The sequence below is a fragment of the Gavialis gangeticus genome, unplaced genomic scaffold (genome assembly GCF_001723915.1).
Source record: "Gavialis gangeticus isolate Ggan-Ray unplaced genomic scaffold, GavGan_comp1, whole genome shotgun sequence".
Taxonomy (NCBI): Eukaryota; Metazoa; Chordata; order Crocodylia; family Gavialidae; genus Gavialis; species Gavialis gangeticus.
The window spans coordinates 204,025,879-204,052,720 of NW_017729032.1; the positions used below are offsets into that span (position 1 = coordinate 204,025,879).

The 26,842-nt window shown below is 43.9% G+C and overlaps 1 protein-coding gene across 4 annotated transcripts in view; it reads right to left on the bottom strand.

The window, feature by feature from the left end:
- EFHC2 (EF-hand domain containing 2) overlaps positions 1-26,842 on the bottom strand; it is a 98,663-nt gene that overhangs the window by 43,087 nt on the left and 28,734 nt on the right. For all 4 annotated transcript variants that reach the window (XM_019525377.1, XM_019525378.1, XM_019525381.1 and 1 more), the window contains 6 exons: positions 25,096-25,347; positions 20,241-20,351; positions 19,788-19,926; positions 11,615-11,780; positions 9,986-10,128; positions 2,052-2,248 (listed from right to left, as the gene is read on the bottom strand). In XM_019525377.1, the coding sequence (XP_019380922.1) occupies positions 2,052-2,248; positions 9,986-10,128; positions 11,615-11,780; positions 19,788-19,926; positions 20,241-20,351; positions 25,096-25,347 (1,008 nt within the window). The remainder of the gene's footprint in view (positions 1-2,051; positions 2,249-9,985; positions 10,129-11,614; positions 11,781-19,787; positions 19,927-20,240; positions 20,352-25,095; positions 25,348-26,842) is intronic.

Here is a 26,842-nt window from a genome sequence, read left to right on the forward strand (position 1 = left end):
TGCCAACCACGACCTCGCATTGTCGGCCCATGTTCATCTTGGAGTCAATAATGACTCCAAGATCCCTTTCTGCCTTCGTGCTCCCAAGAAGGGAGTTTCCCATCTTATAAGTGTGCTGCTGGTTACTACTGCCCAAGTGCAGCACCCCGCACTTGTCAGTGTTGAAGCGCATCCTGTTTTCACTAGCCCACCCCTGTAACCTATCCAAGTGTTGCTGCACAGTAAAGCATCTTGAGTAGATGTGCCCTGAGTCAGACTGGGTTAGTATTCTTAAATTTACAAAGATGAACAGAAGAAATCCTGATCACATCATACAAGTCTGTGGCCCAGGGCACTGAAGACTGTATTTTCTACTTTTACCACAGCTGCATAACAGAATGAGAATTTCCATCTTTTCCACCTGCAAGACTGTGTTAAGAGTTACCAGCATCTTGGATCTGGGCTCCCACATGGCAAAATCCTTATGCAGTTGTTTCTCCTGTTGCTTCCCATTCGGAAAATAGATAAATGGGGACAGATTGAACCCAGGCTCTGATTTCTGCAGCCCCTCCCTGCCCCATAAAGCCTTGGATACAAGGTTGAAAGGTAATGCTGGTTCTTGTTAAAGGGCAATGAAGCATAGTCTTATTCCCCCTCTCCCCAACTCCAGTGAAAAATGGTAGTTCTCGAGAAAACACAACTCAGTGTATACATCCCACAAGTGAGAATGTGCGTCTCCCTGGGGACAATTAGCATGCCATACCTTGTGCTGGCTGCTACTTGTCCCTGGGGAACATCCATGCCATGCTCATTCTGGCATATTGCCCCAGGTAGGGTAGGGGAGGCTGGGGCAGCAACTGTGCTGGCCCCAGCAGCCTTATATGGGATCCTGGGGGCCTTTGGGAGCTGCAGCTGCAGAGCTCCTGCATCAGGGAACCTGGCTAGCAGCCAAAGTGTGGCTCCGGCGACCAGTCTCTGGTTTTGGGTGGTGCACACTGTTGCCACATGCACCACCCTTATTTTTAGGCGTGGGTTTTTTTGACACCAGGCTCTCCCATGCTGCAAACCCCCACACTGTAAATTAGCAGCATGGGGAATGCCTGTATGTGTGGCGTGTGCAGCATGTGCTGCTGCAGACAGGTTTGCAGCGCCACACACCACATGTCCACACTCGTCTGGATGCACCCAGTGCAGGTATCTGAGGCACAGTTTCCTGGACCACCACTACAGGCAGTGAAGGTTAACACTGCCTGTAGTGGAGCCCTGCCTGTCTTTAATACTACCTGCCCTTAATACTAAAGGGATAATTCAGACCTAGCAAGAGGCTCAAAGTCATACGGCAAGCCAGTGGCAGAGCCAGTATCAGAACTCGGAAGTTCCTGGATCCTAAATGCACAGATTCCTAAGATGGAGTTTAGAATAATAATAATTTGCATTTCAGAATGATTTTTGAAAATAAATTTAGAGAAAAGTCCCAAATGTGCATCTATAACTTTGTCACCATTTCAGCAAAACAGTTCTGCACTACATACTACAAGAGAACAATGGCCATCCGCCTCCCCCACCCCCTTCTAAAGTTCTTTGTTACAGCTTGTTTTTATATCCTTCCCATTGAGTTACTGTTTCTGCCACTGACCTCACATAACAACAGCTGTGGGAAGATGCAGCCATAACAACTACTGTATACCTTTGTGGTTTTGATTAGCTTCAACCCCTTTATCTTCACTGCATGCAAATTTAACTGGTGCAGTAAAGTATTTATCACCAGGCTTTCCCCCCACCCCCCATGCCCCTCACTAATTACTGTTTTTCTGTCTGAAAGAAATGTCAGCATCAGCAGAGTATAATGAAAATGAATTAAAAGTAAGCTTGAATCCTCAGCTGCAAAGTGAATTTGGGATATTACAAGGCAAATTGTTCAGAGATGTTACATGAAAGCTATATTCTGATTAAATAATGACAGTTCAGTGTGTATGAAGCAACTGGATTGCAAACATGTTATATACTTAAGAAACAGAATTCATGGTCTTGAAAGGCAAAGTAAAGTAAAAAGAAAAAAAAGCTTGGTTCACCTCATTTGCATGCTTCTCCATATAGTTGAAAGCATACTCATCAGCATCAACCAACAGAAAGTTGTGACCATGGAAACAAACTCTGGCTCCAACAAATAGATCCTGAGCTGCGTAGTACTCAGATGGCTCACTTTTAAAGAGCTCCTGCCCAGGCTTCTTAATGCGACCTCTTTCTAAGAACTTCCCACCTAATATCCCTGTGGGAACAGAACTGGAAATAATCAACTGTGCTTTGCTTGGAAAAAAGAGCTGTTTTGTTTTTAAATAATAGTCTTTGTCCTCGAGTTTCCTGTTTCATAGTGTACTCCATACTCCTGTTTTTAAAAGAACATCCTATATCAGGGGTCGGCAGCCTATGGTTCACAGGATGGATCCAGCCCACAGAACCACTGGATCTAGCCATGGACATGGGATTTTGGCAGCATTTGGTGGGGAAAGAATGGGGCAGGGGAGGCTTCAGCCCACTCACCCACCTCTGATCCAGGATGGGACATTGCAGCCCATAGCCAGAACAGATTGCCTATCTCTGGTCTATACTACTGCCCAGACCAGTAAGTAAATTGTATAGATTCATGGAATCTATGAAAGACATGTCCTGTCCTCCTCCACTCCCCTCTTTTTGTTTTTAAAAAGGAACAAAACTTTTCTTCTTCTCATGGTCCCAACAATCCAGTCTTGGGAAGGACACCTTGACTCTTGAGAAGCAGAAGACACACGCAATTATCTTGGAACTATTAACATAAAAAATAAATAAATCCCAATGAAAACTCTCATCCATTATTACTTTTGTAAGCTGGATCATAAACAGCAATTATCTCTTCATGAATAATGATTTTAATCACAGGAATAGAAATGACACATGGTGTGCACGGGTTCTGCAGGACTGATAAGGAAAGGATTTAATACCATAAAGCATATCCAAGAACCAAGCACAAGTGCAAGCAGAGTAGAATGTGTACCACTGCTTGTAAAGTTAAAGCAAATAGCATGTCAAAATTTAAAAGGAAGGGGTTGCCTTTCAATTGATTTAGTATGTTTCTGCCATATGCAGCAGATCTGCATCACATTTACCATGTTGTAGAAAACAGTTAGCCAAACGTTTTGTTTTGTTAAGATAGGTTGCTATGTTAAATGTGCACTACACCAACTCCAAAGTGCCTGGGGTTCATTTCCTGTTTATATTTGAACTTCCAAACCAAAGGCCAAAAAGCATACTTTTGTAACATTTAATGATGCCTTACATATTATGTAGTGATGTAAGTCCAATAAAAGGCTGATGGGCAGTGTAATAAAAGGCCATTTATAGTCAAAATTATAAGTGAATGTGAAACCCAAACTACTTATTAAACTGGAGTTTGGATCAGATGTCTTTCTTAATTGCTTTACTAACATCATAAAAGTGAAAGACAAAAATACATTAAGCTAATGGCCAGGGTCTAACTTAAAGTCACCATAGCATGAAAATTCAGTGTTAAAGATGGACCCCTGATTTCAACGCATTCCTTTTCACCTCAGTGTTGCAGCATATATGAAACTTCAGATCCTACAGTTTGGATGATGGCTGCATTACTTGAACACAACTGGGTACTGCAAGTTGGAATTTCAATGATGCCGCTAGGTGTTCCCTCACCTTTTGGATTTAAATGAAAAAAAAATTTTCATAATATTTGTCTAAGATTTTAATGTATAAAAGTAGTGTAAGGGAAAAAAGAGAGAGCACAATAAGGCACCCCACTAGAGGATGGACCTGACAACAAGAGCTGCTGAGCTACGTCAATGGAAATCTACAAGCAGCCACCTCAAAACACAAAATAAAACACCAACAAAACACATTCCCATTGAGATTGGATCACTGCTTGCAGGTGTTTGTACAGCTGCTCGCTTACTATTATGCAGGATGAAAAATGGGTTATGGTCTCCAGCATAGGGAACCAAAGCTCTACATGTTGCCCTCTTTTCAAAAGTGCCTCACGATACACAAAATTTTACATTTTAAATACAATTTACAGTATTATTTATAACCTGAGGTACTTCTATCCTGTAACCGTGAGGAGCTGTATGGAGAAAAAATAAGAGATTATATATAAATTTTTTTATATAAATGTCTTATTTTTATAATCTCTTATATCCTATAGCTTTTCCTTCTTCATATCAAATTCTATTCTCCCTACTTCCTGTCCTTATGCTCCTCTAATTCCTGCACCTGTGTGCCCCCTCCTCTCCAACCTGCAGTCTCTACCACCCTTTTCTCTCATTCCTAGTCTTGGTTCTCTTGGCTAGTGCCCTTTTCTTGGCCTTACCACCTACATATATCTCTTCACCTAAAACAAGAAGCTTCCTCAGTATTTCGTATTTTTCATGTATACCTATATTTCTTTAATTGAACATGTGCATCCTCTCTGCAAAACTCAAAAACTTACTTCCTTGTATTCTCTTGCGTTTCCAGCTGCTGCCTGACTGCCTGCCTTCCCTTCATACCCTCAATCTGCACTGAAGGCCTTGACTTCCTTCCATTTTCATTCCACATAGGCTCTTCTCAGTGTTTCATCTACTCTTCTATCTTTTCAATTATTGCATATGGAGTCTTGCACTTAACTTCCACATGCCCAACTTAGAGTTCATAGATTTCTAGAGTCGGAAGGGATCTATTAGATCATCAAGTCTGACCCCCTGCTCTGGGCAGGAAAGAGCGCTAGGGTCAAGTAACACCAGCCAGGTGCTTGTCTAATCTCCTTTTGAACACCTCCAAGGTAGGGGAAAGCACCACCTCCTGTGGAAGGCCATTCCATATTTTGGCAACCCTCACCTTAAAGAATTTTTAGAGTGCTCCTGCAATGGATACTCAATTGTTGGCACACCCTCCCCCTGCCTCCCCCCAGTGCACTCTAGTTCTAGTTCTTTGGCCCAGAGTCTTTTGGGAACCATACCTGAACCCTCAGGGCGGATCCACACAAGCATGCATGTACAGTTTGTGGCACGTCAGAGACATCTGAAGTGCTGCAAACTACTCACAGTGCATGTGCATCCATGCGCTGCTCCGCTGATTGCAGCGGGGCGGGGCGGGGTTTACACCAGGAGATCCCAGTATCAAAAAAAAAATGCTGCAAAAAAAGTGGTGTGGCGCACATAGCAGAAGCATGCACCATCAGAAACCAGAGCCTGGTTAGCCGAAGCCACACTCTGGTTACCGACCAGGCTCCAAGTAGCTGGCTTGGTGCCACTGCTGCCCTAGGATGCCCCCAGGACTCCAGGTAAGGCTGCTGGGGCCACCCCAGGTGCTGCTCCCAGCCTCCCCTACCTGGCCTGGGTTCCCTTGTGTAGCAGGGCACTGGAGGATGTGCCTCTCCTTCAAGAGAGCAAGCAGCCTGAAAGACTGATTGCAGGTGGCAGAGGAGAGCTAATGAGACACTCACCTGACCAGGGGAAGGCTTGGGCTGGAGCTGTATAAGCCCAGAGCCTGCACCAGCTCTCCCCAGCCACCATGCAGTGAGGAGCTCCTGGATGCAGGGCAGCAGGGCTCCTGAAGGGACCTGGATTATACTGAATGACTCTGCAGGCCTGGGAAGTGGGCTTTTACAGGCAAGTGGCCTTTGTTTATGTTAGGTCCCTAGAGGGCTGAGGTGTCTGCCAGGAGGTTTGCTGTTACACTGCTCATTTAGCCTTGAGCCCTGCATGGCTGGTTCAAGGCCTATTTAGATGGCTAGTAATCCAGGAGCCCTCACACTGAGAGTGGGGCCCAATAAGGAGTTCAGCAGTCTATGAAAGGCTGAAACCTGGACCAGATGGTCCATGAGCCTTGAGTGAGCTAAACCAGACCAGGGAGTCGGAGAGCCTGGAGGAAGGGATGCTCATGAGGCAAGCAGCCCAAAAGCTCAGAGGGAGACTATGAAGGGGACAAGGGGGTCTGAGGGCCCATAAGGGGCTGCATGTAGAAATAGTTAACATCAGAGAGACAGAGAACACCCATTAGGCTTGGCATGTGGTGTAGGGGAGGAAAACAGAGCCATGCAGTGAGCCCTTAAGGCTACGGGTGCCTTGGAAGGGCATAGATACAGATGTAGCCCTTAATGCTACAGGGGCCTGGCAGGAGCACAAGTCCAGCAAGAGGGGCTGTAGAGCTTAAGGGTTGATTCCAGGCAACTGAGGATCCAAGAGGGACCCAGGGATATGACAAGTGGACTAAGGCTCACTCTAAGGCCTGTGCACAGCCTCCCTTATCTAATCTATAATAAGAATACGGCATGGCAATCGAACAATCACGGGAAGGCCATAAAAGAGACTGAGCTGGGTAGGGGTCACAGGGCCACCACGGGCATCATGGCAGCACTTGTGGCTCGAACCTGCTACACCTTGCCACCTACCAGAGTGCATGTGCAGGCACGTGCCCCAAGGTCAAATAGCAGTGGTGCAAATATATGTGTTGCTGCTATTTGTCCCACAGGAAGCATGCACGCCCCTTCATGTGCATGCTCATAGGGAAATACCCTCAGTGTCCTCAGGCACAAAGAGACCTGCAATCCTAAACCCCTTTTATATCCTTCACCAGCACAGAAACCATATGTTATCAGACACCATACACAGCAGGATAGGGGTGCAGGGTCATGGAATATACAGTACATTACAAAGGGTCAATAATTGTAAGGCAAGCGTATGGACAGGGGTTCAATCTGAGTGCCAAGGACTTCCAAAGCCCCCCCAAAATGTGGTGCTAATGGTGTCATACCACCTCAAAGGCAAGCTCTCCAGCCACAGAGGCAATAGAAGGCTGCTACTTGTACCCCCTCTCCCCAAAGTGAATCCAATTATTGACAGCTTGTACTCTCCTCTGGAGGGGGGGCAGGTTGGCAATGATCTACTAGCAGCTGCTGAAAAGCAGCAAATGCCCAGGTCAGCACCTCCTTCCCCCTCTCCCCTCGTGCACACACACACACACACACATTGCAGAAGTCAAAGCGATGGCAAAAGAAAAGAGAGATGCTCTCTTCATCTTTGCCAGCCCCAGGCATGCCGCACACCCGCTGAACATTCCCTGCGAAGTCCAGGACTGCTTAAGCAGTTGCAGCAGCAAGATCCCTTCAGGGATGCTTGACAGCTCACCACTAGGTGTACTATCAGGGAACCAGCTGTTCTCCCTCCTTCCCTACCCCTTGGAGCAAGATGGAAGGAGAATGGAGGACTGTGGGACACTGAAGGTCCTAGGGCCCCCCATGCTGCTATGTGAAACTACAGGTGTTGCACATGGCACTGCTCTCCACCAAAGCTGCTGGTTGAAAGAGCTAACAGTTTGTGGTGCAATCACTGTGATTTTCCCACACCTGTATGCTTACTTTTTGTGCTGGGAAAAGGCATATTTACTGGCACAGTTGTAATGCCTGTCCATGGCCTAAGTAACTTCTTCAAGGGCTTGCCCATACATAGTGCACTGTCAGTGACTCACAAGCAGCAAATCTACCAGTTCACTGCCAGGACTGCCCTACCAATGAACCAAGTATCTGAGTTGCTGAAATAACTGGCTGTGCTGCATCCATACTGTGAATCTCTTCCACTTGCAACATATATCTGCCTCCTACAAATAAGAATATTCACAGATGACCAGGATATTTGCACTGATGCCAGACAAGTAGTATTTGTGCCAGAAGATGCAGAAAATGTGGATGTGGACAGAGGATTGAACCAAATTTCCAAGATATCAAACCTGATAGGAATGATAATTGGGTGCATCTACAGAAGACATTTACTGTGCAGCTGACTAATTAGCTGCACAGTAAACATCTCGGCATCTACACATGCATCCCTATTAGACTGGAGTAAACTAATGTACTCCACAGCAAGATAGTACTGGTAAATACTAGTACTAACCTGCTGCAGAGTAAAAAACTCAGCAGTAGCGCATATGTAGATGCTGAAAGGGGCAGCTTGGGCAGAAGGGTGCTTCAATGCAGGGACTGCCTGCTGGCTAGCCCTGCACTGAAGCTCCCTCGTGCCCCAGCCAGACCCTCTGCAGCATGCTGAGCCAGGGAGAGCAGCCCCGGGCTGACTTACCCCTGGACTTCTTTGTCAGCTAGGGCCATTCCACCCAGCTCTACTTTCTGTGCATGAATAAACCCCAGAACTTACTGTCCCAGAGTTAATTGCTCCCAGGTGTATGTTCAAACAGAGCAATAAGCTAGGTAGTTTATTTATGCATAGCAATAGCATGTGTAGACACACCCTGTATCAGAGTTTAAGTGGAGAAATCCTTTAGGTTCAAGTAACAGAACTGTCTTGCCTACAGCAGAGATACTGTAATCATTCCGGGCAAATCTTTTCTAAGAACATAGGAATGAAACTGAAGGTCCATCAGGTCCTGAAGGCCATGTTCTCATGAATGAATCAGTATGGGTTCTCCAACTCCGCCCCATATTGAGCAGAACTCTTGCAGTCAGAAGGATACCTCTACTTGAGAATGAATCTTGACTTATGTGCAACCCTGTGGTTGCTTGAAAATTGTCTGGTGAAGTGGTCTATCACCATGTGTTTTAATGCTAAATGGTTACTTTCAAAGTTTTTTTTTTTGGTTGATACCAAAATTCTTTTGATATGTAGTTGCTTGACATATAGAAGTAGAACTTTTTCTTCCCTGCTTATTTCAGACATGGCTGCTGGACTGCCCATTAGCATCATGATTCGACTCGCTGATCTTTTCGGAAGCAAGTGCAAATCTGTACACATTTGATAAATGGCTCCAAGACATTATGTGGAATCTAGTTCAGTGAGTCCATATGGCTAGCATCTGATGATCATCCAAATGGACTCCCCAACCTAATGTCACAGTCATTGATGGTAAGGAGATGAGGAAGGCAACATTCTGCAGACTTTGGAAGTAGGGGAGGGGGTCTGCACACAGGCATCATTTGACATGAAAACCTTATGGTCCTCATGCAACCAGCCAGCCCTTTCACTTAGGTTCCCTGCATGGCTGCCTTCATGTTATTTCAGTGGCTGGGTCACTGAGAAAAGGCCTTGCTTCCCTTATTTCCCTGCAAGGGTAGGGACTCCCAATCTGGGTTGTCCCTCTTAAAAGGCCCTTCCCTTTTTCCCTTCATTGTTTGTAATGGGGACCAAAGAGGGTCTTGTTACATGGTTCCTTTACCAAAGTAACCATGATAGGACCTTGACCATCTCAAAGCCAGCTGGAGTAGAGGCAGATGACTCAGGACTATAGCTCTATCTAGAGATGAGAACAGAAGAACTGAATCAGGATGGTGCTTCACTTGACACATGTCCTCAGAGTCATAAACAATCTGCTGGCAGAGGAGAACACCAATCTGGTTATAAAGCTGCCTTGTAAGGTGGACAAGGGGGTCTAGGTGAAGATTGGGAAGCAGTCATTGGCCTCCTGATCATGACATGGTCCATCCTCCAATGAATCCTGTAAAAGGGGGTATAAAGGGCTAAATGGTTTAGAGGGAAGATATCAAGGAGTTAGTATTTCTTTTTGAGTTTCTCGGTCTAACATAATAACATTCAGATTTCCATTCCCTCTTGGAAATACATTGCCTGGCTCTCAAGGAATGTACCAGTGACACCTTTCTAGCACTGAAAGACTCTGAAGAAAAGGCTGAAGAGTCTTCTCTAAGAGGAGGAGTTATAGTGCCAGGTGTGCTAGGAACAGCTTTAGATTGTGATCCTATCAGTACTGCTGATGTCCCCAGACTAGTGCCCGAGCAGCACTTAGTCTGAAGAAAATGGATTCATCATTGCCAAGAGTGGAGAGACTAATATAAGAAAAAAAAAATAGGTCTTTTGTCACCGTATAGAATTTTGGGACCAAATATGTCAGTGCTGAAATTGAATAGACAGAGTTAATCTAGGGGTAGACTGTGTTTAATAACCCCTCCCAATTTAAATCAGAACAGTGTTGGAACTGCTTCTAAAGGATTACTGTCTCTTACCTGTATTTTTCTGTGTGGTCTCAAACACTGAAAGTGTGTCATCACTCAGAAAATAAGAAATGATGAACTTCCGATCCTTGTCAATGGGATTATCAGTAATAAGTATTGCAACAAAGCGCAGCACGTTACTTTCAAGGCCATTTCTAATAGGACAGAAGAAGAAGAATGGAATTAAGTACGCATTGTGATGACACTTTTCATCACTTGGAAAAGCATTCCCCTGACTGGTGAAATAAATTACCGTATTTGACAGTGTATAAGTTACACACAGTGTATAAGTCAACACCATTTTTCTGATCCAAAAAGTTAGGCGTTTTATAGATCCAGTGTATAAGTCGACCTAAGTTTTTGGATCAGAAATATGGGGTCGACTTATACTGGCCCCTGCATACCCTCATTGTGGGCCAGGCACCTGGGGGGGGGGTGGACACATGCTGCAGCGCCACTTGTAGGGGAAACAAAGCCAGGCCTGGTGCTTGGCACACGCAGCCCAGGCAGCACTGCTTGCAGGGGATGGGGCTGTACCAGCTGAGCATCAAGCCCAGCCCCATCCCTGACCTGTGAGTGGTGCCAGGCTCAGTGCTCAGCTGGTGTGTCCCCATCCCTTGTGACCAACGCTGTCTGGGCCATGCCAGCCAAGCACCAAGCCTGGCCCCGTCTGCTGTGAGTAGCACTGCTGACTGCTAAGCCCAGCCACACCAGCCAAGCACTAAACCCAGAGCCACTTGCAGGGGACAGGGCTGAGCTCAAGTGACATCAGGTTACCTTGTTCCCCCCGCCCAAAATCATTTTCTCCTTAAATTAATGGAGTCATTCAAGCTCAGCCAGATAGAAGTGTCCAGGGGAGAACTAACTGCTTCTCTGCTACAGATCTGGACTGAATTTGAATTCCAGTTAAACTGCAACTAAGTTCAAAGTCTGTTTCCAGAAAATTCTTGGGGGAGGGGACATGATTAGATGTATTAACTTTCAGACATAAAATGTGAACAAAAAACAACATGAAGATTCTATCCTTTAAGTCTGCCCAGATTATCTTTCCAGTTGGTAATTTTTTAAGACAGCATAAGTAAGTTTAAAGATGCAGATATTGCTGTCTAAAAAGATTTACAGTAGTAATATACAGAATTAGAATATTACTAAGTCATCTACTAATAGCATTTTCCTTTTCTGAAAACTACAGAGGGTGAGTGGACCTCAGAGTTCTGGTATGCAGCTTTGTTATTCACTTAGAACTTGTAAGTCATGGCACCGTCTACCATCTGCTCAGGCAACTCACAAGGGAAATGAAAGGTGCCAATGTTTAATAGTGCTATAGTACAAGCGTGCATGAAAATCAACAGACAAAGAAAGTAAATGCCAGGCAATCTCAGGAGTTCTATTTCTGGAACTTTTGGCTTTGTTTTTCTTTTTTTGGACTGAGGGCCTGATTAAATTCCCACTGAAGTCAATGGGGCAGGGGGCAGAGGAGCTACTTTCACAGAAGACATTAGTAGCCTATGTTACAAAACAGTCTGTTGCTAACACTTAGAAGCCAGGTGACCTTGGTAATTCCACTGATATCTTAACATCCCTACCCTTCCACAAGCAGAAGTGAAAGAAGCTGACTGAAATGATCTCTCTCTAAATTACCTGTCCTTCTCCATGAATTTCTTGAAATCTTTCTGTGGAGGTTTGGGAAGTAGACCCAAGCAGGAACAAAGAGAATCATCTTCAGACCCAAATCCAGTGTACGGTGGAAACTTCCTTTCTATTTTTGGAGGATGTGGAGCCTTGTATGGAACTGGGGTAAAATCCTCTAAAAAAAAAAGACAGCAAGATTTTTTTTCTGCTGTTTTTGTTGTTCAGATTATGCTATTCCGTTAAAGATTCTGCATGTTTCTTGTTAACATGCATTCAGCAGAGCACCTCTCATCTTCATACCTGCTCCAAGTGAAATCCAGGTTCCACTGAAGTCAATGGCAAAACTTCCATCATTACCTCAAAGGGGCTGGGATTTCACCCACAGCATATAAAATTTGGTTGAAAAGCATACATCTCAAAAAGACAAATGGTACTTCAAAACAGATGGAGGAAAAAAACATGTTTTTAAAAACATGTTCAGTTTCTACCCATGGATACTGTACCGCTATTTCAAAATGTATTTGTAGACTTTTCCCTCTGCTTTTTGTTGATTTCCACATGTTGTATAAAAACTCAAAAAGTTTAAGTAAGCCTTCCTCAAATGCCAGTAAAATTAATTCCTTATCCCAGCCATAGTGAGACTTTTTAAGCTTTAACATTAGTCCATCCTACACTCTCAAATACTGTCTTCAGTCAAGACACATTCATCAGCTTTACCCCACCCCATTAGCATGATCCCTTTTACAACATAAACATGATGAATAACTATCTATCTTCAACATATCAAGAGTGTCGTAAGGTCCACCCTACTTTCTACAGCTAGTAACAATTCTGATGTGCTAATGCAGGAGTCAGGAACCTACAATCTGAGGGTGGGATCCAAGCTGCAGAGCCACTGGACCCAGTCTGTGAATGAGGAGCTTTGGTGGCAGGCACTTCTTCTATGCCATGGCCTGCCTGCTCACCTCTGACCTGAGCTGGGACATCCCAAACTGTTGTAATGTACCACTCATTTTTCTGTGAGCCTGTGTTTTACGTTATTAGTTTCCAAGCACCAGTGAGGTGTCCAGCCTAAAATTTAACACAGTTCTAAAGGAAGTTTAAAATAATGTAATAAGCATTACATTTTTATATGGAGCAATCCTAATATTAGTGTAATATAGTTTTGGTTACAGCACTGATAGAGGGTAAGGTTGAAGTCTAGGCTAGATCAAACTTTCTCTGAACTAGCTTGTCAATCTCCATGTTTCAAACATCTTAATAAAAGAAGATCATAGTAACTTACTCTCTTTTAAACTTAGATTTAATCAGAAACAAATTTGAGATTGAAAACTACGGAATGAATGAATTCAGATGTCAGAATTCTCTTAAGTACAAAGCCTAAACACAAGAAGCACCTTCATCTTTCTTCAGCCAATTATTTCTACTGCGAACAAGATATTGTAGGCAAAGCTAATAACTTCTTTTGATTACTTCTTTTGAACCAGTCAGTGGGGGGTTTCTGGAATAAGGGGGAAAAAAACAATATTTTTTTCCTCAGTAGTTATCCATTCCCTCTGTGATACAGCACATTTAGACAGTACTAGTTTGGAGAGCTCAAACCTCAAGTCCATACATAAAAGAAAGGCTTCTGCTTGGAAATTTTCAAAGCACTTGTCAGACCAAAGAGCCCCACTGCAACAGATTACTCTCCATTTATAAGTAATGATGTGGCAAAACATTATTTTCTACATATTGTTTTTGGCAAAACAAGCCCTCGAAAGAAATTTTCATCATAGTATGAGACGAATTATGCATGCAACTGTTGTTAAAATAAACTCTGTGTACATAGGTCTGCACATAGAGAGATAAAAAAGCAACTAGAGATAGGTTTGTGTTAGAATTAGAATTAGAAGGTGACTAGACATATAATTTTAAATTAAAAAAGAACTGTAGGCTTTATAAAATGTAGCTTTTTCTTAGTACTGATGTATGTCAGTTGAGGGACCCTTGGAACAAATGGAACACTGATTAAGATCTTTCTTGCATACCAACAGTGCCACCTAGTGCATACATATTAGATGAGACAAAGATAACTCTTCAATTTAGATTTACTTACTGAGGTTACCCAGCATTTGTATATTTCTTTAAATCAGCTTAACCTACAATCAACAGGTTACATGGTCACTCTGTGGCCTTCTAAACAGTACTTATAAGTCACAATGCCAATAAAATATCACAGCTGTCAGACTGAGGTTCCCACTTTTGACTTTCCATGACCTAGTTCATAAAAATCAGTGTAGAGATCAGACCCATGCAACTACAAGACTTTCTTGTGTGGTCTATAATTTAGGTGCTTGCAACCAGCTTCTTAACGGTCAAGTGATTTGTTATCACTGATCTCATATTTTCTCTCTCATAGTCCTGGAAGACTGCAGCAATACAGCTTAGCAGAAGTTTTGTCTTTGCACATTTGTAAATAGTATGTCTTCAACTGGAGCATAAGGTCATCCATATGTCATGGAATATATACAAAACATCATTTTATTATTTATACGTGCCTCACAGAGAGCATATCCAGCATCATTAGACACTGATGCAGCAGCCAGTCCCTAAGACAGAACTGTTCAACAGGCAGCCTGCAGGCCACATTGAGCCCACAAGGGATTAATGTGAAGCCTCTGGGTTCCCTCCTGGCTGCCACATGCCCCCATTGCTTGTATTCCTGTGGCAGCCAGGGTTTCTCAGGCACAGCACCATCACGGGAGAGAGCCCAGTGGGCCAGATGCTTGCACAGCGTGTCCCAGGGCCTGCAACCAGTATGGCATGCAGTGGTCCCAGCTGCTCAGAGGTTGAATGCCCTGCCCTAAGAGAGGCTGAAAGAAACGTCAACTTGTGGGAGACTATAATTATTTTATAATTATTTTAGTGCACATGGACAACAATACTCCTAGAAATATAAAGGAGAACTACAAGTAAAAGTGAAAATGATATTAATCAATGGCATGCACTAAATATCCCCCAAACATCCAAAAAAGAATTTCTCAAAATTAATTTGATGACAGAGAAGGAGCATTATATTAGCAAGTGTGAGATTTCTTCTCCTGCTTCCAGTTTCACAGTGTTTTTTAAGAGCATCTTTATTCCCTTAAACTGTGGAGAATACAGCCCCAAAATAGTTTTGTATCTTCTCCATGTGAAATTCTCTCAGTACATGCTCGTTCTCTGAAGAGAATACTTAATGTGACAACACAGGTCTCACTTAAATCTACAATGTTTGTGCTTTCACCGAATGTTCAGGATTTATCTACAGAAAAATTTGAAAGAAATCTGTTAAACTTACTCCTGTGCATGCCTGAGAGCTTAGTTAATGCATTAGTCTCGTATGTGCATTTCTGAATTTAACATCCTTTTTATTTTTGCTTTTCAATGCAACACTTGGGCAGCCAATTTGCATGTTTAAAAGGAACTCTATTTTTCAAGGAAATTATCCACACCTGTTTTGAAAAATACAACATTTCCCCCCTCTTTTATGTCTTAATGTTTTTATTGTGAATTAAATTTTAATTTAAATTAAATAAAATATTTTTAAAGTGATAAAGGCTGAACTGAAAGCCTCAGACCATGAAGTTTTCTGTCTAGATAGGTCAGGAGAGGCACGGCCACTGGTCATTGCCCCCACAAGACTGCCTCAATTGACAGAACATCTCTACTAGTGAGAGTCTCCACGGCAATTCAAGGATTTCAAACTTGGTGCCAGTTCTTGTGATCAGAACACTGATCTACTAGGGAATGAACCGACACCATCCAGTTCATTGCACATCATATGCTGAAAGTCACTCAGTATAATAGTAATAATAAAAAATAATACCTGTTACTCAAGAAAGCAAGACCTAGGACAAATACGAACTAGCAAAAAAAGAGCCCCCTTAGCATGGCACCCTCAACTGCTCAAGAGCAATTTGGTGGCACAGAAGGAGCATTTTTTTACCATGAGTGAGATTTCATTTCCTGCTTCCAGACTTAATGTGAACATAAAAATCACTGCAGTTCTCTTGGACTGAAAACAAGTAACAGGTCAAGAGTAACATTTGCTGAGTTCTTCCTAAAGAGAGATCTGTCTGTCTATCCAGCCAAAGCAGAATCATACAGTAACCTTACATGGTTCAGAGAGAGAGAGAGATGAACTTTCAATCCAAATCTTTTATTGTTTAATGTAATAACCAAAGGTCATATATCCTTGGTCACGAACAGTGTGAAACAGTGGGCACATTTACATGAAACATTTACTGCGGAGTTGCCTAATTAGCTCTGCAGTAAAGTCTCAGCGTCTACATGTGCGACCCTATTAGGCTTCAGTAAACAAATAAATGCCACCGTAGGTTAGTACTTGAACACAAGTAATATCCTACAGCAGAGTTATTTAGCACACTGCAATACACATGTAGACACTGACAGGACTGGATGAGGAATGACGGTGCTTCAGTGTGGGGTTGCCTGCCACTGGCCCCACACTGGAGCACCTTTGTGCTCAGCCAGCCCCTCGGCAGCACACTGAGCCAGATCAAGGCAGCCCCAGGTGCACAGGCTGACCTCCCAGGACTCCTGCCAGTAAGGGCTACTCTGACCTGGCTCAACATGCTTCAGTCCTGGGTGCATGCGTAAACATGGTGCCCGGGAATAATAAACACCAGTGCAAACTGTGCCAGTTTATTGCTGTTGTATTGCTTCACATTAACAGCACATGTAGAAGTGCCCAATATGTTGCATATTAAATGCATAGTTATTACCAAAGAGTGTTGATTATTAAATGCATAAGGAGACACTTCTTAGCATTAAAGTCACAAACAGTAAGGAAATATTTTTGTGTTGTGACAACATTCTGTGAAAAGGATAAATATAGCCCTTCTCAGGCACAAATTCATGAGTACTTTTCAAATCTCCTCTGGGTATGTACTGTTTGCAGTACATGTATGACCATAGCAGAGTTCAGTTATTTTTCTCCTGTTCTGCAGATGCATTAGCAAAATATAAGCAGGTCATGCTCCATACTGAGGTGATTTCCATTGCTTTCATAGCAATGGTGCATTTATCCATGATCATAATACTAAGCTTCCTGCTGAAGGGAAGCACAATGTTAACTGTTGTTTACCCTCTAAAACATTTCCTTTTGCTTCTCAAAAATCTTACGAAGAACAAAACAGGCAGAAATACTGGAAATACTCCGAATATCATAATTACACTTCACAAGAAGCCTATACCACACTTCATTCTCTTAAAGGGCTACTTCTAGCAGTATTTAACACCTGATGAAGTAAGAGATTCAAAGAAATCCTGGTCCTTCCCAAAACTACAACAAAAAAGAATAAAGGTAAGACAGCAACTTACAATCACAAAGATGATGCAGGTATCAAATTTATGCCCAACTAGTTACTGTCCAGTAACGCACATGTAGATGTGTTACTGTGCAGTTAGCCAGAGGGCCTCCCTGCTGGGTCTACCCAGTCACTAGGGGACTGGCCTAAGTCCAACCCCAGGGCTCCTGGCTGGCTGCCTCTCCTGGCTTCAACTTGGTTCCAGGTCACCTGTACACGTAGACACCACCCTATTCATGCTTACTGAGCAGTAACTTACTGCACCGTCATAGGCAGCAGAAGCAGGGGGCTAAGCAGACTCAGCCCCCCGGAGCGCAGGGGGCAGTAGATCTGGCCAGAAGGCAGCCCAGCCACCGGCTGCTACAGCAGGCAGGGAGGGACGCACACACTCAGGTACCCTGCGGCACACAGCCAGGATCCCAGCTGGCCCAGCAGGCAGGTAAGTTTCTTTACCTGGGCTTGGGGGTACAGATCAAGACCCCCACAGTGCAGGAGGCAGTGGGGTAGGGGCAGAAGCAAATCATTCACCCCTGCCCCTGCCCCTCTCCCTGTTGCACTGTGGGGACTGTCCCATGACCCAACCTGGCCCAACCAAGGCCCCACTCATGGTGAATGGGACCCCGATCGGAGTGGTTCTAGGACAATTCGAGCCTAGCAGCTCCTCCAGAGGCACGGCATGGCACCAGGGAGCCCAGGGGGTGCCCCTCTGATCTTTGCATGGGGCAAGGGCAGGCTGCAGCTGTGAGCTGGGCTCTGCCTGCTCCCTGCCTCCACATCTCACTCCCACCTTCAAAAGCAGCACAGCTCAGTGCCACGCGAGTCCCGCCACTGCAGCGAGGCACATGGCGCTGCACCACACTGCTGTCAAAGCTGGGCTGGGTCATGGGGCAATCAGAGCCCAGCAGCTCATCCAGCAAGTGCAGCCTGGCGCAGCCCCAGTTCCACTCTGCCCCCACAGCCTGCAGGGGAAGGGGTGAGGGCAGGGAAAGGGCTTTCTGCAGGGGGGGGGGGGCACATGCACGCAGGCACTCAGCCCCCTCCCCCCCAAAATTTCTCCCTCTACCTATATGCACAGTAAATTTAAGCCAGAGTAAATGCATAGGTAGACATGCTCACTGAGAGCATGTGGTATTTCCACTCTGTTTCAAATAAAATATACACAAATTACATGCCATCAAACTTCCTAGCATTTGAATTTGTTGGTAATTCACAAACAACAAAAATGCAACCCCAAACTGAGCTTTCATTTGCTAGCCTACCAGTTTTTAGCATTACCCACAGAGTGCAACACTACTGCATTGTAACCACCTCTTGTCTCTTCTGTCTAGAAGGTCAGATCGTTATGAGGCCTGTTGAGCTTACAATGGGACAGCAGGATTTAGCATCTTTGTGCAAGGCTCTACCCTCTGTTGACAAGATTGGTAGCAGCAAGATGCCTGGAATATGACTATATAGAATTATAGCTCTGCCCACCTTTGCACATGCCACTGATTTTTCTGGTATATGTGTGAGAAACTATCTGACACTGATGGGAGACTTGGACTACATTGTCCAGTTTTCAGCCTCACACTTTAAGATTATGTGATAAATGGAGAGAGTCCAGAAATGAACAGGAGATAAGAGAGTTAGAAAACAAACTACAAGGAAACATTGAAAGATTTGGGCTCATTTGGAGTAGAAAAGAGAACAATTTGGAGGAGAGGGCATGATAACAGTGTGTAATCTGTAAAATCAGGCAGTGATTGCTTTGTCTCCGTGTTCACCAAAAACAGTGTCAGAAGTAATTGGCTACTAGGACAAACTTTCTGACTATAGGAACATCTCATCATTTGAGGTTTTCATTAGCAAGCTAGGCAAATATCTATGAGAGTTGGCCTAACTTTAATTGATCTTGGGGGATGGATTACATCAGGTGTGTCAAACTGGTTTGGCCTCTCTGGCTGGATCCTGATTCTAGGACTCCTCAGCCTTTCTAGGAGTCCCTTGGGCTAATGACAACTCTATGGGCTGAATCTGGCCTGTGGCTTATATGCTTCACACTCCTGGACTAGGTGATCCTTTGACACCCTTTCCAGCTGTATGATCCTATGAAACAACATGTCATTCTGCCTTCTTACAAGACTTGCCTACCAGCTCAAGAATTCCAGTAGAGAAATAGCCTTTACAGTTATATAATATTTGGCCTCATTGTTTTGTAAAGACATAACGATCAACTGTGTCCCTTTATCACTCTACTGCAATTGGGGAAGCCATCCCAGTATGTCTTACTCAATGATGCCATTATCTCATGAACAGTCTTAACTGCAGCAACATGTTCCAGCAGGATCTTGTTTATAGCCTGGTGTGTTTGCTTCAATGTAGCTGTGTCCACATGCCAATGAGCATGTGGAAAGCAGCATTCAGTGCTTGTAGTCAACATCCAGAGAGCTATGTGCCAAGAGTGGGCCTGGCTCCAGAGAAATATAAAGGTGGCCTCTTCTTCCGAAATTCTTTAGCCATTCATTGTTGTCTTAGTTCTACAGCACTACCTCTTTCCACCAATACACTGAATGCACTTTGATCCAAATACGGTATTCCATCAAGGGGACTGGAGGGGATACTGGCATCTATGTGCAACAGTTGCACATAAACAGAGGTAGTCACTGCCAGTGAGCAAATCTGGGTTGGCAACTAATTAGATCAAGATGAAAGACATCTCTCCTGGGCCCTGACAAAAATACTGTTTTGTTGTTCACTACATATAAGAGATTATATCGCTTAAAGTATGTATTCTAAAAAGATCTCTCTTTTAATATAGGTATAAAAGAATAAAAAATATCACTACTCACTGATGCCATACTTTTTCCGATAATATTCTTTGGTAAATTCATCACAGTCACAGAGTATGATCTTCCTTCCCCAAACATTGATCACTGACCCAATGGTTAGGTCAGAGTCTTTGTAAAACTCTTGATGCACTGCCCCTGTCTAATGAAAAAAGCATTTATAAAGCAGATGTGTGAGTCTCAGAACAACATAGAACTGTAAAAAAGTGCAATTTTAAATGTTTGATAAAAAGAACTTTTCACATTTCGCCTGCCAGGTTTCTTTTACCCCATTCTAAGCTAAAAAAAAAAATCACAAACACTGCCTACTAAATTTCAACATTGCTAACTTAAGCCATTTTACAATGGTGGCACCCTCATACAAATAACCATTTTTGTTTCAGACAACAGTTTTAGAATTCATAAAAAGCAACCATAATTACATTCAACAGCCTGCAGCAGTCAATAGTAGCTGACCTTACGATTGTCCAGAATGTAACGTCCTTTGTTTCCTACTAAACCTCCAAGTACATTGAGAACAGTGCGATCTGTGATTGCACCAGGTGGATACAGCCCAGTTGGAGCATACTGCAAAGAAAAATACTAGATTAAAAACTGCAACCAAGAACAAATCAAGAGCTCAGTAATCTCAGAACCTGTAGGTTTACAGTTGATACCAGACTGTTTTCATAATATTTTTAATGAACATAAGACATGTTTATCCTACTAAATTTCCAGTATACATTTCTAAAGATACTTTTAATCTTGTTAGGTATATCAAATAGCATAAGACAGCACTATGTAGAAAGACTCAAGACAGCTCTGAGTGAACTAGTTTGTGTACCAGAAGCAGTATAGCTTGAGTTATTATTATTATTATTTAGATTTATTGTTAGGGACCTACCAAATTCATGGCAGGAGTGTGGTATGCAGCAGCTCCTTTTATTTTGCAGGTTCCCCCGCATGCCTGCCCTCCCCCCTCCACCCCGCACTGCTCACTCCTGATTCATGGGAAAGTGAAAACCAAAGTTTTAAATATGTTGCTGTTTTTGCCTCCTGGCCAGTCAGCAACAAACAATATGGCTGCCAAGGCCCCTCGGCCAATCAGCGGCAAGCAGCAAAAACGGCGCCATATTTAAAACTGCGGTTTTTGCCTCCCTGCCAATCAGGAGTGAGCTGCGAGCAGTGGGCTCCTCCACCAATCAATGATGTGGGGGGTGCACAGGGGAACCTTCAAGATTAAAGGAGCTGCTACACAGCCCACTTCACCGTGAATTCAGTAGGTCCCCATTTAGTGGATAGATGAATGGCACCCGTCATTTTTTTAAAGAACCAGGTATGGTACTCCTCCTGGGCTAATATACTCAGCCAAACAGCACAGCTAATTAGCCCAGACAGAATATTGTGCTAAGGTAACTAACCAGTTGCCGGTACACATGAGTTCATTTGTTGCTCCCTGAACACTGTAATGTACCATGTAGCTATACCCTTTGGGTACCCAAAAGCAAAATCTTTTATAAAGCAATTGGAAAGCAATATTAGTACCAAAATAGTACAGCATGCCTATAAAAATTCTGTCCTAAAGACTATTATTGTTGTTGGTAGGATGTAAAAGCTAGGATTGTGGCTCAACTGTACTGGGCAATGGGCAAATACAATGAAGTTACTCAGCCTTGTTCTCTTGTAAGGAATATCAGTTCCTACAGTAGATATTATGTTTATACTAGTAATTCCTTCTAAAATTACCCCCAAATTACATGCAAAATACAGTTTCTTTTTTAAAAGATGAAGAATTAACAATATATGCAGATGACCAAATCAGATTTCACAATCATTGAATGTAAACTCAACCACTCCTACAGACCACTCCATAGTTTGCCACCTATTGCTGGCCTTCCTCTAAATATATGCAGCGTAAGATTTCATCAACTCAAGCTCACTTTATCAGATACTGTGAAAGGACCAGCCCAGCATAGAGCAGTGAATAAAATGGAGAGAGTGATTTGGATACAAAAGGCAGAAGGGAGGAAGGAAAGAACGGGGAGGGAGGCAGCGCTGAAAGAGGCAAAAAACAAAGCAGTAAATCTATAGGAACAAAGAGGTCATAAAAGCTAATTCAGGTAATGGGATGAAAAATCCATAGTCTCTGTTTAAACCATACTTAACACAATCCAGTCTATGGATGATTTCTTGTTCCACAAGTTCCCATGCAAATTGTTTTTTAACAGTTTGCTACCTAAGAACAGCCACTCTCAGGTCAGTGATGGAATATCCAGGAAGGTCAAAGCATTCTGCCACAGGCCTTGTGTCTTTCTGGTACTAATATCACATTGGCGTTCATTCATTTTGACACATAGGGATCACCCTGTCTGTACAATGTAAACAGCAGAGGGGTGCCAGTGAATGAAACTCAGATGTTATAATCCATGCTATTCAGTCCAGTGGTGATGTAGTCTGTGGGCTGGGACCTGCCCCTCCCCTGCAGCTCTTTCCAAGTCCCCTGCCCTGTATCAGGGAGCTGGGGCCTGGAGCTGCCTGCTACTGGGGCAGGAGGACTTTGTCCCTGCCCTGGCTGCAGGCAGTCCCCCTGGGAGCAGGGTGCAATGTCCCAGCCCCACCAAGAGACAGCTGTCTCCTGGCCAAGTGCTCCCTGCCAGCTCCTGGACTAGCACCCAGGGGAGCTTAGACCTCCCCCTGGTGGTGACAGGGGCCCACTGCAGGACCCCAGGAAGTGGGAGCAGTTTGTTGCCATTAGCAGAAAATCTGCTCCCACTTCCCTACACATGTAGACACCTACCTGGGAATGTTTACTCACAAGTAGTTTACTTTTGAGTAAATTACTTGCACATCAGTTGCACATGTAGACACATCCAGTATCTGACGAAGTGAGTTTGAGCTGATAAAATCTTATGCTATATATATATATCTCTGATTTAATTAGTCGATATGATGCAAATCTTCTGCCTCACTTCAGACTATGCCCATCTGGTCTTGAACATCCAGTCACGCACCGCGTGGTCCCAGATGCTCAGAGGTGTTCACCTGTCCGTCCCTGCTGTCCCGAGTGGATGTCTCTCTCCGGAATAGTCTCTCCCCAATCTCGCCTGCCACGACTTTGTATCTTATTCCAGTGGTGGGGTGTCCAACTGCCGGGGTTCTCTCAAGTATGGGACTGCTGGATGATGATCTTCTGCAAGGCTCCACCTTCCCTCTACCTCGCCCTTACACCCTGCCTTGATGGGTTCACGATGTCCTTCGGCCAGCTTTTCCAACTGTTGGGGCTCTGCAGATGTTTGCTGGGGATGGTTGTATCAGCCTGTGGGGCCTAACCCTACCTCCACCCAGAGTGCCTTACTATTGGCTGGCCTCCCAGGGGATAGTTACCCTCCTGGTCTTAAGCAACACCTGGTCCCTAGATATCTTGCACCACAACCCCTCCAAAGGTGGGAAACAAAAGAAACGTTATCTACAACAAAGAAAATATGAAGATGTGCACAAAAAGGGGGAAGGTCTCTGCCGTCTTGCCCTCTCAACTCATGGCTAGCTCAACACTGCCAGGCCTCAGATGCCTGAGCTCCCTAGGCAGCCATAAACTGGGACCTGGCTAGACTGCCAACTTCAACACTCTCCTCCTCACTCTTTGACCCGCCTGTGGGCTTGCTGGACCCATGGTGGCCCTTCTCCGCACATCTCCCACATGTCCCTTGTCAGGGGTGCTCTATGCCACTGGAGCCCACCTTCTGCAGCCCCTTGCGCTGCTTATGCCCTTAGTCCCCCACCTGGGTTGTCTCCTTAAGCTCACTGGAGCCCGCAATGATCCCACCTGGTCTGGTGTCCTGGTGGCAACTGCTCCCTCCAGCTCCCCGGTAGCAGCCCCTGGTGTCACCCTCCTTCCGTTCTTTCCGGTCTACAGGGCCGGGTCCCTGGTCTGAGTGAAGGACGACAGCTTCCTCGCTCCCTGTGCTACCACTGGCAGCATTATTCCTGCGGCGGGCTTCGTTGCATTCCCCTGTGTTGGGAGAGGCAGCTTCCCACCCCTTTCCCCTCGTAGGGGCTCTGGGAGGAACCTCCCTGTTAAGGTCCCTGCAGGTCTCTCCCCCGCTTCCTTGCCAGCGGCTCTTTTTATATCCACCAGCCGGGCTCCTGCTGCCAGCGTTATTCGCTGGCTGCAGCTGTATAAAGGCGCGGCTAACGAGCCGCTCAGGTCCCGCCTCCATTTTCAGCTTTGCTGCAGATCCTGCTACAGGCAAGCAGTTTTTTGTTTCATTCCTTTTACTTTTGCCTTCTACGGCGGGTTCCTGACCCCAGGGTTCCCCCCTGGCTCCTCGGGGTCCACCCCTCTGTTTTTCCCCATGACACAGACTAACACAGCTAACTACCTCTCTCTCACTAACTTCCATTGACTAAGATGATAACATAGCATCTACCCACACAAGACTTGGAATATCAGGCTCTTGGACTGTTAGCTCCTCCAGCCTGAGTTTTGGTTTTTTTGGTTTTGTTTTTAACTGGTCTACAAAGCAACATGCACATATGTGGCCTCAAAGGATTAAGGAAAATTGTCAGTATCACATGCAAAAAAGAGGAAAAAATTATTCACCTGTGTATTACTCAGCGTTAGGCTGATATAATCCTAGCCATCAGTAAAACTGGAGTATCACAGTGGTGAATCAGGCTGACTGGTTTCCAACTCACATTGTTATGTAAATTACAGCAGCCCAAGGGTAATTAGTACAGCCTCTCTAAAGGCATGATCTAATGTCCACTGACATCAGTGAAATTACTCCCTTTGACTTCAATTTGTTTTGAATCACTTAATCTAAGAATTCAGTTTTAAACAATCGTATTATAATTGTTAGAAACAATTCATATTTCTGACCCATGCAACTGGACTTCTCCAAAAGAACTGGGAGAAAATCATATGGTCAACTTCTAGATCCATAGCAATTTTATATTTAACAACACTCGTTTCTTTTACACTAATTTATGTAGGACTGTAGGGCCATATTTAGACTTTTCCAGTTTTTGCTGTACTGATATAGGGAAAAGAAAATTGATGGAAAAAAGCTTTTAGCTCCCTCTTATCTGAATGCTTTTTTCCTTGATTTTGAGTATAACATTCCCAGACTTCACTATTTATATAATTTTGTCAGTTGTTACATCAATCAATGTGTATGTAAAAACAAATCACAAAATTATGGTTATTCTTGGTACTTTTGACAGAGCACTGTAAGGATCATTATATTCCTAAGGCATCACCTTCCACAGACAGCATTTAAATTTTCTTAGTAAACAAAAGATCTCAAACTAAGTTGCATTTTTCATTCTTCACCTTCGGTAGCTTATTTCTTTTGAGAAAAAGTGGAACAGCATCTTGGCCCGAGTTTGCTGATAGCACTTCTTTTATTTCAACAGTATCGTCAGCCAAAAAATAGTGTAGAATAAGTTCTCGTGGCACCCCAAACATGGACTCAGTGTCATCCCACGTACAGTAAAAGCGTAAGACATGCCCATCATGCTCTAGAAATTGGCTCAGAGTGTCGAAGCACTCGTAAGGGCGTAAGGGCTTCATACTATCTGCAATCTGCAGGAGAAATAAAAGGAGGGTTGGATTTTTTTTAATTACTTGTTCTTAACTCCAGAAAAAAAATCACTATAGTATATATATAAACATGTTCTCAGATTAGATGATTTCCAATGATATCACACAGCTATGGAAAATCAACCACAATATGGACACCATTGCCAAAAAACATTTTTAAAAGAAGTTATATTCTCAGAAAATTTTTGAAAATAGAAATTACTTTTAAACTGAATCCTTGTTTCTCCTGCTGGAACACATCTTTCAGATCAGAAAATTGTCACATTCTTATTAATAACATACAGCTAAAGCTTCATTAAATTGCCTCTGGTACTCACTTGGCTGCCTCATAATAATTTCACCTTCCCCGATTTCCTTCAAGATACTTCATATCAGTAATTGATGGTGAAGAAAGGCTGACTGCTTCATACTTACTGTATTTTCTTGCATACACATGCCCCCAAATAAGACATACACCATGTTTTTGGAAGGCAGAACATATTAGCATATTAACATAAAAAGAAGCAAGGGGTTTTGGTAATACGTTATTGCCACAGCACAGTTTCATCATGGCTGAATATTCCCAGGCACATGCAAGAGGGTTGGACTCCTGTTCTCAGTGGCCATGTGTACACAATCAACAGACTGCACAGTTGTTACTGTGCATTAATTTAGTACTTCCATAAACAAGTACTAAATGACTGCACTGTAGCCAGCATTACTGAGCAGTATTGTCCCCACATTTTTTTCCAACGCTGCTGCACAGTAGCAATGAGTTGGATTAAGTGATTCATTGCTACTGCACAGTAGTGTCTCGTGTAGACACACCCAATGTCACTCGCCATCTACCTCAAGCTTCAAAGCTCAAGATTTAACGCTGTCACAGCTGCAGATGAACTTGTGTCCCCAATCCTCCAATCCAACATAGAAATCAGATTCCTTCCTTAAATCATGCACCTCAGTTTTGGATGGCTAATTTTTTGAGAAGGAACATAATGCAACTAACTATGGTAATATTTTTATCTTAACAAAATTATTTAAAATGAGGTATATAGTCTTTTTAGCTTCTAGCAATTGCTATAAGTTATATCAAAGGAAAATTGATACATGAGGCAATTCTTTGCCTCTGTCTTCCTCAGTAAGGACCAGAACTGCCACCTCCCTGCTGGGCCCCCTTCGGGCCCCAGGGGGGGCTCACCTGGGCCTAGGGTGAGTGAGGATTTAGTTAGGGAGCTTCTGGAGGGGCTGGATGTTTTTAAGTCAGCCAGCCCGGATGATCTTCACCCTAGAGTCCTAAAGGAACTCGCTGGGGTCATTGCAAGTCCCCTGGCACGGCTTTATGAACACTCGTGGTGCTCTGGAGAGGTGCCGGAGGACTGGAAGAGAGCCAACATGGTTCCCATCTTCAAAAAGGGAAGGAAAGAGGACCCAGGGAACTACAGGCCAGTCAGCCTTACCTCGATCCTGGGCAAGCTGTTCGAGAAAATTATTCTGGCAC